This window comes from Lonchura striata, chromosome 1 (assembly GCF_046129695.1).
Source record: "Lonchura striata isolate bLonStr1 chromosome 1, bLonStr1.mat, whole genome shotgun sequence".
In the NCBI taxonomy this organism is placed as follows: domain Eukaryota; kingdom Metazoa; phylum Chordata; class Aves; order Passeriformes; family Estrildidae; genus Lonchura; species Lonchura striata.
Genome location: NC_134603.1, coordinates 130,084,371 through 130,098,248, shown reverse-complemented (window position 1 = coordinate 130,098,248; position 13,878 = coordinate 130,084,371). Strand labels below are relative to the sequence as shown.

At 34.5% G+C, this 13,878-nt stretch overlaps 1 protein-coding gene across 5 annotated transcripts in view; it reads left to right on the top strand.

Moving 5' to 3' along the window:
- Positions 1–13,878, top strand: part of PHF14 (PHD finger protein 14) — a 159,031-nt gene that overhangs the window by 12,964 nt on the left and 132,189 nt on the right. For all 5 annotated transcript variants that reach the window (XM_021538345.3, XM_021538343.3, XM_077787788.1 and 2 more), the window contains exons 3-4: positions 209–855; positions 4,970–5,114. In XM_021538345.3, the coding sequence (XP_021394020.1) occupies positions 209–855; positions 4,970–5,114 (792 nt within the window). The remainder of the gene's footprint in view (positions 1–208; positions 856–4,969; positions 5,115–13,878) is intronic.

Here is a 13,878-nt window from a genome sequence, read left to right as displayed (position 1 = left end):
TGGCATCTTAAAATGCACTCATGTTTAACAGATTCTCAACATAGCACTTGAAATAGCAATATTTGAACGCCAGCTGAAAAAATAGGTGGAATACCTTATGAGGGAGGAACATGCATCATTCTTTTGTTTAACAACTTGCTGCAAGAGATTTTATTTTTGGGGGTACTTTTGTGTCGGAACATTTTTTAAATTTTCATATGCTCAACAGATTCTGAAGGAAGTGGTCATGGGAGTGAAGATGCATCTAAGGACAGTGGTGAAGGTTCCTGTACTGAATCAGAAGAAAATATCTTGGAGGAGGAACCGGCAGAAGAGAAAGTAGAAGAGCAGCAGCTGAAAGCCTCCACTGAAGAAGTGCCAACAACAGACAAAGAGGTAATTAAAACTGAAAAGAAAGAGCAAGAAGATGAAGAAGAAAAGCCAAAAAAGAAGAAAGAGAAGGAGAAAGCAGCTGAACCTGAGGCTGTGGCTGATGAGCAAACAAATGAACCAAAAAAATGGAATTTGCGCAGGAACCGACCTCTGCTGGATTTTGTATCAATGGAAGAACTAAATGATATGGATGACTACGACAGTGAAGATGACAATGACTGGAGGCCTACTGCTGAGAAAAGAAAAGGAAAGAATGCACTGAAAAAAGAGGGGAGTGATGGAGATAATGAAGATGATGAAGATGACGGGAGTGGAAGTGATGAGGATGACAATGATGAGGAAGCTAATGAAGAAGATAATAGCAGCACGGCTAGTGACGGAGGATCCAAGAAGAAGAAGAGTAAAGTTCTTAACAGGAATAATGCAGATGATGAGGAATTGACAAATGATAGCCTGGCTCTTTCACAAAGCAAGAGTAATGAGGTAGTGCAACCAACTTTCTATAATATATCTCTTGACAAATGGAAACTAGTCCCCAATAGCTATTTTGTTAATATTAAACGTTAAACTGATTGGCTGGTCTTGTGTTCACATAATAATAAGTGAAGCAGGAAAAATTATGATAAATAGGCACTACATATTAAATAACCTTACTTGGACCATTTGACCAATCTAATGCCACTAAAGTCAATAGTGCAGCTTCTCTTGGCTTTACAGAGATTGGATTAGTACTAAAACAGGAGGTCCAGTATGCAAACCAACATATGTTAGTGAGACTTCTAGTTCTGTTTTAGTGTAAATGTTCTCTATCTGTAATGTTATGAAAGTTAAAAGCATCTGTGACATAATAATAAAATAGATGAATGAGGCATTATTCTTTGCAACAAACATCAAAGTCTGAACAGAGTTCACTTACAGAAGAATTTTATGTAAAAAACCATGGACACTAGTTTGAAATCAAATAGAATAATTCTGATAATTTATGTTGGATTTGCTTATAGTAGTCACAAATGAACTAATTTCTTGCCATACTAAAAGCATGTGGATACTATGATTGTTATATTTAATATCTTCTGATTGCAGAATGTGAATATTATATATATAAATGTTCAATAAAGTAACCTTTTTTTCCCTATGCACAATTACAGTTGCCCTGAAGATTGTGCCTGTGGAAAAATTAAGATACCAGGTTGTCACTGTGGCTGACTACATGTTCTGCAATAGCAAAATTCTGAAAAAAAAAAAAGTATTGCTATAAAGTCTATAATTAGTTTTCGGGATATAATCACAATGTCAACATAACACTTGAGAAGTGATAGTGATATGACATTACTAAAACTTCTACTGTTCCCTTTAAACTTCGTTTAAATGTGTGAAATAACAGGGAACTAAACAATATTTTGATTTGGTCCATTTTAGATAATTTAATAGGTATTATAAATATAGATATTTATATTTATATATTATTGCAAGTGAGCTGTGCAGTTTTAGTAATAATTGGGATTGAAAAGAAAGCATGATTTGTTTGGGTTTTTTTCTTTTAACTTTTTGTATAGGCATCTTCTTTCCTTGTCAGGCTCTGTGATTCTATTATTCTATTATTACCTGCCTTTTCTTGGCTCAGGAGCTGAAAGTACTCTACCAATACTAATGATCAGAACTTGTAACAGAGAGAGGCAGTTTTCTTTAAGAGTTGCTTCTCATATCAGAATGAGATGTGCAGCTACATTCTTAGTGATATATTCTTCAGTCTAATTTCCACTGACTTGGAAAAACTGACCTGTTTCAGAAACTGAGAGCTGTCTCTGCTGTATCTTCTTTGAAGCTTCTTAGTATGCATGGATATCATATTCTATTCTTGCCTTAGATTTAGAACAGTTATCAGAACATAAAATTGAAATTGAAAATTTGAATTTCAGATTATGATTTTGTAACTGATAAGCATGTAAAGTGCTGTACGGTTTATGACTATGTCAAGAAGTTTTGCAAATGTGTCTGGAGACTGAATTATCGACTGTAATTTTCAGATTTCTGATACTCAATATACTGTATTTTAATAGTATTCTCTCCACTGCTACCGTATTTTGAATTAGTAAAACCAGAAAAAGAGTAAAAAAAAATCTAGTCTAGCAGATACATCTAGCAAAATCTCATCACACTGCAGAAACAGAGTTCTTACAAAACTGAGTTCCTAGATATTTAAATCCATAATAAATTTAAGAAATAATATCCAGATAATTAGTTCTGAACATACTGTAGTGTCCTTTATGTGCATTCTTTCTTTCTTTCTTTCCTTCGCTTATTTTTGGAGGATGGAAACTGTGGAGGGTGTTGGGGAGGGGTTGTTTGGTTCTTGTTTCCCTGTGGTTTTTATTTATTTACATTTTACAAAAGTATTGAGGTCTGCATATACATTATTTTAACATGTGCTGTAATGAAATACTACATGCATTTCTATTGCATTATGCACAGAATACAAACTTAGCTTTCTTTCCTGTGGTCAAGCATCATTAGTAGGCAAATGGTGCTTTTCTGTTTTTATAATTATTACCACTTTATAGGACTCTCTATTCTCAGTGAGGTGGTTATTGTATTTTTAATTTTTTTCCCCTTTAAAGCTAAAAGTCTATGGGCATATAGCTTGAAATGGTCACTTTCTTCATTAACGCCACAGAAATGGGAGTTACACAGTGATCCAGCTGAAATAGTTTCTCCCACTTCAGTAGGGAGCAGGACTTGTTCAGCAGTTGCAGCAGTTACTGTTACATGTAAAAGTTTCCATGTTTTGGATGAGTCTCTCAGGTGCTTACATAGACTAAAAGCAGAGGAGAGCAGCACACTTTCCAGATCACTCCCTCTCCGTGCCTGCATAAAAAAATAAGTTGCTCAGCTGCTTTGTTTCACCTGGTAGCTGTCTTCACATGAGGTGAGCCTTAATGGCTTGGGATCCTAACATTAGAACAAAAATTTTATACTCTTTCATCATTGTTTGTTTGTTTGGGTTTTTTGGTCCATGTTTGCATATGTTCTCACTGCCTGGACAGCTAGTGTTATTTCAGTGTTTTTATAATGCATTACTGTTTCTTAATTTAAAGTAATACTTTGGGGTTTTTTTGTTTTGTTTTGTTTTTTAATTATGAGACCTTGGGCTTCTATTTCTATAACAGTAGAGATTAGCAGTGTCTTTTAAACTTCTCTCAGTGAAGTCAAATAAATCTGCCAAAGTTAGGGAGCATCCACTGCCATTTTCCTATCTGCAGTGTGAATGATAAGCCAAACATGGGTATTTTGAGTAATGATGGGCTGCAGTAATGTCCGAGTTTATTGCTTTCCTCAAAATGCTATGTCCAAAAAGGAGGATGTTGGAAGAGATGCTTTGTAAGTCTCAACTCCGTAGCAGAGACTCTTCTATTTTTCACAATTAGTTGCCTTCCTGTAAGCAATGCAACTCTGTGAATGTTCTTTTCCACTTCTACAAGGAAGTGTTCCCTTAGGCATAGTATTGGTGCTATATTTTGTAAATGGTGAGTTGGAATTACAAAAAAAATGTTTGAGATGGCATCTTTCACCCTATTTTTTTTTTTTTTTTTTTTGATGCCACAGCAGTTTTGGAATATTTTTGCACATTTTGAATGGTACCATTGAACTCTCAGCCCCTCAGATTTGAAACTACTACTGTTTCTTTATACCACAATGGTTATTTTTCACTACTGTGCTTATTTACATACTTCCTTATATGCCTTCATATTACCAATAAAGGTGGTTCAAGCTCTAGTATAAAAATAAATGAATATGTATGGAGGTCATGAAACTGCAGAACAGAGAGTGGGCCTATCTCACAATGGTAATAATAAGAAGACAATGTTTGTTAAGAAAACTAATTTTACATATAACTTTGGTTTATGAAGCACTTCTCTGTGTTTTCTTAGAAAAATTCCCCATGAAAACCCATTATCTGTTTAAGAGCTGTGGTTCCTATTGTAGGTTACCAGAACAGGGCAAATCCTTACTCCTCTATATAATCAGAAGAACTTACAGTTTTAATAAATCATATTGTTTTACACAGATACACATAAATTTGCATTAGAACAAAATCATACAGAGTTGATAATTTGTTATATTTTATGTAAGTGAAAACTTGGGAGTCTTGTATTAGCTGTGTATTCTTGGATTTTTCAGAGCCATGTGATTTTTTAAATTTTAAGAAAAAGAAGCAACTTTTCTGAATGTTGGAACATTTGAAGATCACCTTTGGTCTTTTTTGAAATGGCTTCTTAGGTATCCTGTTTTGTAGAACATAAATGGTTCAAAGACATGGTTCTGTCTTGAGGATTCTGTATTGAGATTCCTTTCTTGACTCTCCTCTGACCTCTGGATCTTAACAGGTGTATAGGTTGCATTGACATCCATGCATCCCAGCTCTTGTATTCATGGAGGAAGTGTTTGAGCATTTTGACAACAAAGAAGCTTCTAGCCTTATGAAAATAATGTTCCATGGTATTTTGATAGTTGTTCAAAAATTGAGCAAATAACAGGTCTCGCTTTAAATAAAATTGAAGTTCCTGGCATAATCCATGTGTCTGTTTTTCAATATTAGGACTCATTGATCCTTGAGAAGTCTCAAAATTGGAGTTCCCAGAAAATGGACCATATTTTGATTTGTTGCGTTTGTCTTGGAGATAACAGTGAAGATGCTGATGAAATAATCCAGTGTGACAACTGTGGAATAACAGTGCATGAAGGTAATACAACCCTTCATTCTTTATTGCAGGAGGAAAACATATGCTTTGCTTTTAATAAAATTTTGACTTACTTTATTCAGACAACACCTTTAAATGCTGGAGGGTATTTTTTTGAAATACTGCATTGATTTTTTTAGTGGTGTAACAACCATCTTCTACTGCAGTAAAGCCAATATAAGAACCTGTAGGATGGGACATAATCTACAGATAATGATACAATGAATGACAGTCTGCAAATATTGTAGCTATACACTGTATTTTCACTTTAGGATATTCTATTAATGGTTTTGTCTTACGTATTTCAGGTTATTAGGTTATTTCACCTATATTTTTGCTGTACCGAAAGAGCAGAGAGAAGGGGAAGAAGAAAGTTATTCTTCATGGCATGCATTTATATGTGAAAACAGCTAGTCTTGAACTTCCTCATAATTTTCACTGACATTTTAAAACAGGAGAATTTTGAAGTTTGGACATTATCAAGTTGTTGTTTTGCTAATTCCTTCAAAATCAGAACTATGTGAGCGTAATAAATGTAGGTGATCTGGTTTTATAGAAACACTCTAGAATAATAATTTAGATGAATGTATGGAATTTTAATAGCTTTATATGGAAGATGAGACTATATTGTGTGTTTTTGCTCTTTCTCTTGAGTTTGGAATGTAGGGGAGATACTAACACAGAAAGGCACACCAGAAAAAAACAAAACCTTTTTTTCTTCATTAACCAGGTTGGGGCTTTTTTCCTCATATCCTGTACTATTTTAGGACTTCACACCTATTTTTAGGTTTTCCTGGGAAAATGATATTAAACTACTTCAGTTCTTACAATAAAAAGAAAATAGGCTTTCATTTTCAGAAGCATATGAAGCATTTATTTAATATGATTCCCTTTATTTAATTTTTTTTATCTGTTTGGAATGTCTTTCTAGGTAGGAAGTGGTTGTATAAATGCCATACTCACACTTTAGTTTTCTCATGCAAGGTAGAAAACTGTTTCAAAGTAGTATTTTTCCTGCATTGGGATGTAGTTCAGTTTTTTGTTTGACATCACTTAGGAAACTGTCCTGTTGTTCACATGCCTTACGCTGTGTGTCTGTGTGTACTTTCAGCTCTTGAGCCTGTTGTGGTCTTTTGAAGAGCTAATCCATACTGTCAATGTTACTAAGAGAGCAGATTAGTTGACCTAATTTATGATGAGCTGGATCACACTCAAAGTGCCTTTGAGGTCATTTGTCAGATCTTGTTGCCTTCTAGAAGTGTTAGGATTTATGTGTCTTGCAGAATTCCTTCTGTATCCATGAAGTTTTTTGAAAGTAATGTGTAGAATATATTTGATTTAAAATGCAGTAACTATCAAAAAGTTAGTTTTATAGAGTCATGATAGCTCTTATTTTTTCCCCTTGTACAGTCTAATATTTACTCACAAGGAACACATGTTTTGCTGATAATTATAAATGCATGCTTGAGAATTCCCCAAACATTACATTCAGTCAATGCATCCAAACTCTAAAGCTGTGGAGCTCCGTAGAATTTTTTTCCATAAGATTTATTTAATGATTGCTAAAGTGAAGAATGTGATAGAAAAATGATCCTCTGCCACTTTAGAATGAAATCATGACAAATTATTTTTTATTCAAGAGGAGTACTTTAAAAATCCTCAAAAGATCACATCCTCATTTTACTTGACTAAACTTCTGTCCCTATAAAAGTAAGATTATAGTTGGTTTTTCCCTAAAGGAGAGGATTTCCATAGTTCAGAAGTTACCTGAATTTTAGTAGCTCAAAATCTGTTTAAAAGTAATTGCTGCTATTCTTTTTACACGTTCCAGGCAAAGATTCCCTGTAGTTCCACTGATACAAAGAGTGCAATGTGTGTGTTTCTTTTGTTGTCATTGCAACAAAGTAAAATAGATTAATTAAAAATATTTAATTTGTTGGTTTGTTCTGATAAGTTCTACAGCATGTACCAGGTAATCGACTATAGATTTTGGGTAATTTTTCACATTTGTGGTTGAATGTTTAGTTAGCTCTTTGCAATTCCTTTTAATAATAAATACTTGAAAGTGTATAGGAAGCAATTGTGAAGCTCTGTTTGAATAGATGAAGTCTTAGAGAAAAATAAGCAAGCTGTGTATGTGAAAGTAATTGATGACTGTGATATAAATGTAAATTTCCGCAGCAACAATTTGAAGCTGAACAATTTGGACTTTTACTTGACATTTTATGTGTATGTTTCATTGCTAAATATGTATGAATAGAATTTCAACAGAAATGGACAGTTACTTTGCTGTGTTTTAGTGTACTTGGATATTTTATAATGATAAGTAAGGGCAAGTGCTGTTTTAAATCTGAGCTTTTTTCAGTAATTTTTAAAAATAATTGCTTGCAGCAAATAAAAATATTACTGTTGTGTTTAAATCCATGTCAACCACCAAGCCAAACGCAGCCATTTGCTCACTCCACCACCAGAAGGATCAAGAGAAAATGTGAAGGGTAAAAGCTGGAAAACTTGTCAGTTGAATTAAGGACAGTTTGATAGGGAAAGCAAAAATCATGCACACAAGCAAAGCAATTAATTTCCTGCATCCCTTGGGCAGGCAGGTGTTCAGCCATCTCCAGGGGAGCAGGGCTCCATCACATGTGATGATTACTTGGGAAGATGAGCACCATCACCCTAAACATCTTGCTTCCCTCACTTTGTATACTGAGCATAATGTCACATGGTCTGGAATAGCCCTTTGGTCAGCTGGGGCCATCTGTCCTGGCTGTGTCTCCTCCCAGCCTGCCACGTGCCCCCAGCTTCTTTGCAGGTGTGGCAGTAGGGAAAGTAGAAGAGGCTTTGGCTGTGCACACATCCTGCTCAGCAGTAACAAAAACATCTTTGCATTATCATCACTATATTCAGCACAAATCCAGGACATAGCCACATGTTCATTGCTGTGAGGAAAATTAATTCCACCCCAGGCAAAAGCAGCACAGTTATAAAAAAATTGGAACCTTTGAAGCTTTAGTTTGATCTGGTGGTCTTATATATACACATATGTTCAATGACTTGGAGATTTCTGCACTCCTGCCCAGTGGTCACTGACTATTTATTTCTGAATGCACAAGTAATACATGAAGACAACCTATTGTTAAGAAGTTGCAGTCAAAACCAAAATGCAATGCAACAGTTACTTTTTGGTCCTGTTTGCCTAATCATTCAATTCTGCTGATTTCCAAAATAAATTGAAAAGTAGTTGAAAAGGTAATTTCTCTATAATCATACAATAAACATGGCTTGCAACTTTGAGAACTATTTTTTTAATGTTAATCGAAGCAAGATTTACTCTTAATAGCATTGGCTTTGATCTATGCTTTGGAAATGTATATCCAGATCATAGACATAGACTGTATTTATAGTCCTTTGTATTCTCGTACACAGCTGCTTGGTAGTTTGAAAAATAAGTTTCAGTAATGAGCAAGTGTGTTTTGTAAACACATTGAAATCCAAGAATTTGGTTTTATTTTTTCAGGTTTCCTTTAGTAGGTATATTGATATGGCTGCAGATATCATGTTGTGTCCAGAAATTTGTTCTAATATTTGAGCTTTTGAGTTTTTGAGACCACAGTATTGAAGGAAGAGTCTCCTATTTATGAGTTGGATAGAAATCAATGCAATGATGTTTACCTGCACTTAGGAAGAGTAATATGCCTATTTCCTGCAATCTGATTTATTCCAAAATGCCCAAAGCAAGCTGGTGGAATACCACAGGGGTTTTCTTCATAGATTTTATGTACAATGTCAAGTGGTATTATGAATGAGCCTGTTTTCTTCTCTTCTCTGTAGCATGGTAAACAATTATGTGGAAGGAGTGCACTCATTTCACACCCTACTGGTGTCCCACCTAGGGTCCCACATAATGATGATATTGACTATTTGATTGTTTTTCCCCTGAAGACCTTATTTTCTCCTTCTCCTTGTTGACTACTGTTTTCTTCAGTGGGAGAGGGTCCTACACCCTTGACCTATGCCTTGGTGCTCTGTTCAAGTGAAAATTTCTGTCCACAGAACCTTTCTGGTGACTGAGAGAGGTTTTTCTGTGACAGCTATCTCAGCTTTAATGTGAAGTTCTTCATTAGCTGAGAAAATACTCCTCTGACTCAAACCAACTTATTCTGGACACCAGGGCTCCCTCCTGGGTATTTGTTGCTACCACCTTTTCCTTTTGAGGACCTGGTGTAGCAGCTGCCTGTTCAGTTCTGACTTATATTCCTGTTGGATTGCTTGCTTGCATTAATGCACTGTTACATAAGGCCTTCCATGGAAAAAGATGGATGGTAACTCATGTGGGAGCAAATCTGTCAGAGCTCACATGGAAGAAACAACATGGCCAAGAATTAGAGAGGAGTGGAGTTTTTATCCAGACCTAAAGTCATGGACTCTTAATAAATACCTTTACTTGGCTTACTGATGAGTTCTGAGATTGTGAGAAATTCAGTTTACTTTCAAATACAACTGTTTACTGTATGAGGTTCTTGCATGGCCTCCATCACTTATCCAAAAGCTGTCTTTGCACTGCAGGCACATGTCCAAAAATCTGTGGTTAGTGGAGTAAATAACTGGTTTGAATTGTAACTGCTTTAAAACTGCATAAGTAGCATACATGTAATGCTAATTTCATACCCATTCTTACATAATGCATTCATCTGTTAGTTTGAAAAGCCTGTAATTAATTAATAAGTCCATCAATTAAAAATGTATTCTCATTTCACATATCAGCCTATCCATGTCACATCCTCCCTTCCCCCCCGCAACAAAAAAGGGAAAAAAAATCTTTCCTACTGAATTTGAACAGTTGCTTTTCAGAATTTTTACTTCTGTATGAAGATAATTGTCATTTCTTTTTATAAAAGTCTTTAGACACCAGTCTGTCATTTTGGATAAGTGCATTTGTGCTAAGATCTTGTAATAACAGGACACCCCCAACTGTGTTGTCAGATTTTTTGACATCTTGATTGCAGTGTGTCTGAAAAAGATGTCTGGCACACATTGCAGCATGTGCCACAAGTGTAGGTAGCTTGCTTGCCAGTTGTTGTCCTTGGGTTAGTTGCTGTGAGTTAAATGAGAAAAGTTCTACATTTTTTGAGCAGTTTATTTTCCATCTCCTACCTTTGTTTCTTACTGTATTTTGATGTGTGTGTCAGAGATTATGATGATTATGTCAAAAATTCTCTTGCTAAAAGCAATAGTATAGATGCCATATACTCTACAGTATAATAAAATATTTTTGAATTTTAATTTTGCCCCGTACTGTGGTCTGCTGCTGTCTGGTATAAAAATCCATTTCTCAAAATAATGTACTTTAGTACTCTCTATTTACATAATAAAAATATTGTTCTGAATTTATGATGCATAAAATTATTAATATATTTATTTTATACTGTTGGTCCAATTAAAAATCTAATTAAATATAGTTTGAATGCTGTGATCTCACAGCATTTAATTTTACAAACATAGGGTTTACCATATAGTTTGTGTTTCAGAGTACATATAGATGAAGTTGGTGCATGCAGATATCCTGTTTGGCAAAAAATTACCTTCCCAGAGAAACAGAGAACCAGCTGCAGCCATGAAAAGAATTAGGTCTCTATTTGTGTTTCTCTTGGTGTAAATTTCGGAACAGTTTTTTTAATGGTATTATTTTAAAGTGTGTACAATTTCTTTTTATTGACAATCACATGAAAATACAAGCTATTGGCAGAGTAAAATGACATCAAAATCAGGGAGTAAAAAAGTTTGTTTTCTGTATCTAATGACATGCATTCAACAGACAACTTGGCTGTAATTGTAATATATAGATGGCATTAATGGAACAGTAAGTGGTCTGGAAATTTTACCTTGTTGAATTTCATGTGTTTAAAATCATAGGTTAGTATTATACTAAACTGGTTTTATTGCTTAGTGTTAATGGTGTTCAAAGAGGTGTTAGAAATGGAGTTATGATGCGGAAATCTAGGAGTATGCAAACATGAGGATTTAATGAATTTAAGTTCAAAAGGAGCTCTTAGGGGTGTTCTGAACACCCAGACTTCAGAATTTTTGTGAATGTTAAGGAAAGGCAGCACACATTTTAAGCAAAGTGTTACTTGATTTTCTTCAGCATATTTTCCAGTCAAAGGGGCAGCTGGTTGACTTAAATGCCAAATAGGTCAAAGGTGCAGTGGTAATACTTGGAACCAAACATGTCCTTTACAGGTTCTGTATCCTTCCCCCTGTTGCCCTTTCAGGCCTGATGTAGTCAGACTGTCTGTACAATTGGGGTACTTTTAGAGGGAACCTAAGGACTACCTCCTGATGCTTTTACTAAGCGAGCCTTTAAGTTGCTCTCTGTTCCAACATCATCAATTTCCAATAATTTATTCAGAATCATTGGATTGATCAGTTTTAAATTATCTTCAGTATAGCCACTTAATAGTAGGATGGAATGGTTTTCCAAGTAGCAGCTTTGTATCTGCATATCTATGCATTTTAAAGTAATGAAAATAATATTTTAAAAAAATTTTGTTCATTGGAACAAAATAATTTTTCCAGCATAGCAAAATAAGGCAGGTAGTAGTAAGTTGAACTTTTGTTGTATTCAGCATTTTTAAGACTTCTAAAATGATATATTTAATTTATATTTATATTAATGATTTATTTAGACTTTGGAATCTGCTGAAATTGGCTCTTACAAGTCAATCAAGAACAATTACAAAGTATCTTCTGTGAAACCTAGCTTCAGAGCCAACAAGGTTTTGTATTGCAGCTTTGATTCAGCAGATTTGGCACTGTATACCAGGTCAGCAGCAGTCTTGCAGGCTAGGCTTCCTTTTTCCTTAACTTTATGGTGGACCAGATTGTTTTGATGTTATTGTCAGCAATGATTAATGGCAATCTAGTCTGTTTTCTCCAGCTAAAGATGACCCTTTTTGCTGGTTGTAACAGTATGGTGTTTAGCTTACTAAACACCAGTTAGGTAAAAGAGTAAATGCCTCCTTATCTGTCAGAGATCTTAAACTCTTTAAAGCTATCACTAAGATTTATATACAAATTGGCGCAAAAAAGTTGTGTTAAAAAGATGGACTTTTTTTTTTCCCCCACACTTTGGAAAAGGATATGTATTTGTATTGCTAATAGAAATAATGTTTAATGCCAACACATGTGATAAGGATGGAAATAATTGCAGCACATTTGTGTCATTTTCTAGGAGGAAGGATAAAAAACAATCAGGTATAAATGACTGATAAGTATTATAAAGCAGCTATTTCAGAATGAAGGTAAGAATTTTAGGAAGTCATCATTCTAATTTTAGTAGACTGATGGCACTTAGGCTAGAAAAGCAAATCTAATTACTTTCAGTTGGTGAAGAAGCATCAGTGTTTGAAAGAAACTGATTTGATTTTGCTGTGTGGATTGAGCACAGTATTATTGTGTCTGTAATGTTAGGAAATTTTTAGTATGTACTTTTAAGAAAATGCTAATATGTTTTGAAGTCAAAAGGAATTACTAAAATGTTAATGATTCATCAGCTGTGTGATATCAATGGGCCGTGTGTTTGTACTTTATTTTATTGCTGAAAAAGGAGATTTGCTGGCATCTATTCAAAATTATGTTATTAGAATTTAAAAAAAATATTTTATGGAATGTTGCTTTAAGATGATACTACATTATAAGGAAGACGGATTGACTCTATGCATGAGCTGTATGATCTTATATATCCCTAATGAAATTTGTCTGTGAATGCAATTCAGCTCATTACTTGTCCTTTAATTTTAGGACACTTTTTATTATGAAAAGAAACATTCTGCCATCTTATTTTAATTCTTATTTATGAGGCTTATTCTTTAATGGAAGACTATGTTTCTTAAGTTTTTCCTGCAGTGTTGCTTATTTCCTGAATGTGGTTTCAGTATATTATGCAGACCTCTGTTTCTGGCAGAAGGGGAGTTGGAGCACTGTTGCTATGTTATTATAGCCAGTGGGTAATGAAACAAAGTAAAAAATTATATTGCTATTTAATTGCAGAATTGAGTAATTTTGCTGCTCTGAAAGCACAAATTCTGACTTGACTGCTGCATTTGATAAATAGCTGAATTTATTTTTTTAGTGAAGTCATTATTGTGTTTTAAGTGTTAACAATTAAATTATTTTTCTCTTGTTAAATAGCAGCTAAATGTTCTAAATGTGGGATATGAAAAATCTCAGTTTGTGGTGATGAGCTGTAGTATTTTCCTTTATGTCATTTGCAGTAGCACTAATACAACTCTTGCTCTTGTGCAAGATTTAAATAACAAATCACTTTAAATACACTGATTTCCTAAATCTGTGGTTATTAAGCATGCATAGGTGCCTTAGCAGTCATAAAGTTGTACTAATTGTATTGAAGAGGAATGGAGAAACTGAATGATTGAGCCTAGCTATAATTCAAAACCAGGTACAAATGACAGTGCTTAAAAAATATAAATCTATTTCATCAATCACTTGTGTGGTGTCTCAGAATTGTCAGTTTGTGCTCTGCAAACTATACTTCGGTTTTGAAGTTGCACAAGGGTGCTTAAGGTCACATAAAGTGACCTTTATACATAAAGTATGTTCTTTACACATAAAGTATGTAAATAGTGGGGTTTTTTTCATGTGCATATTCTTTTGTAGTTGATCGGTGTGCTGAATGCAAAGTGGAAAAGTGGAGTGCATGTTTGTTGACTGGATTTTACTGACATAATGAACCTCTAGAATCCAAACA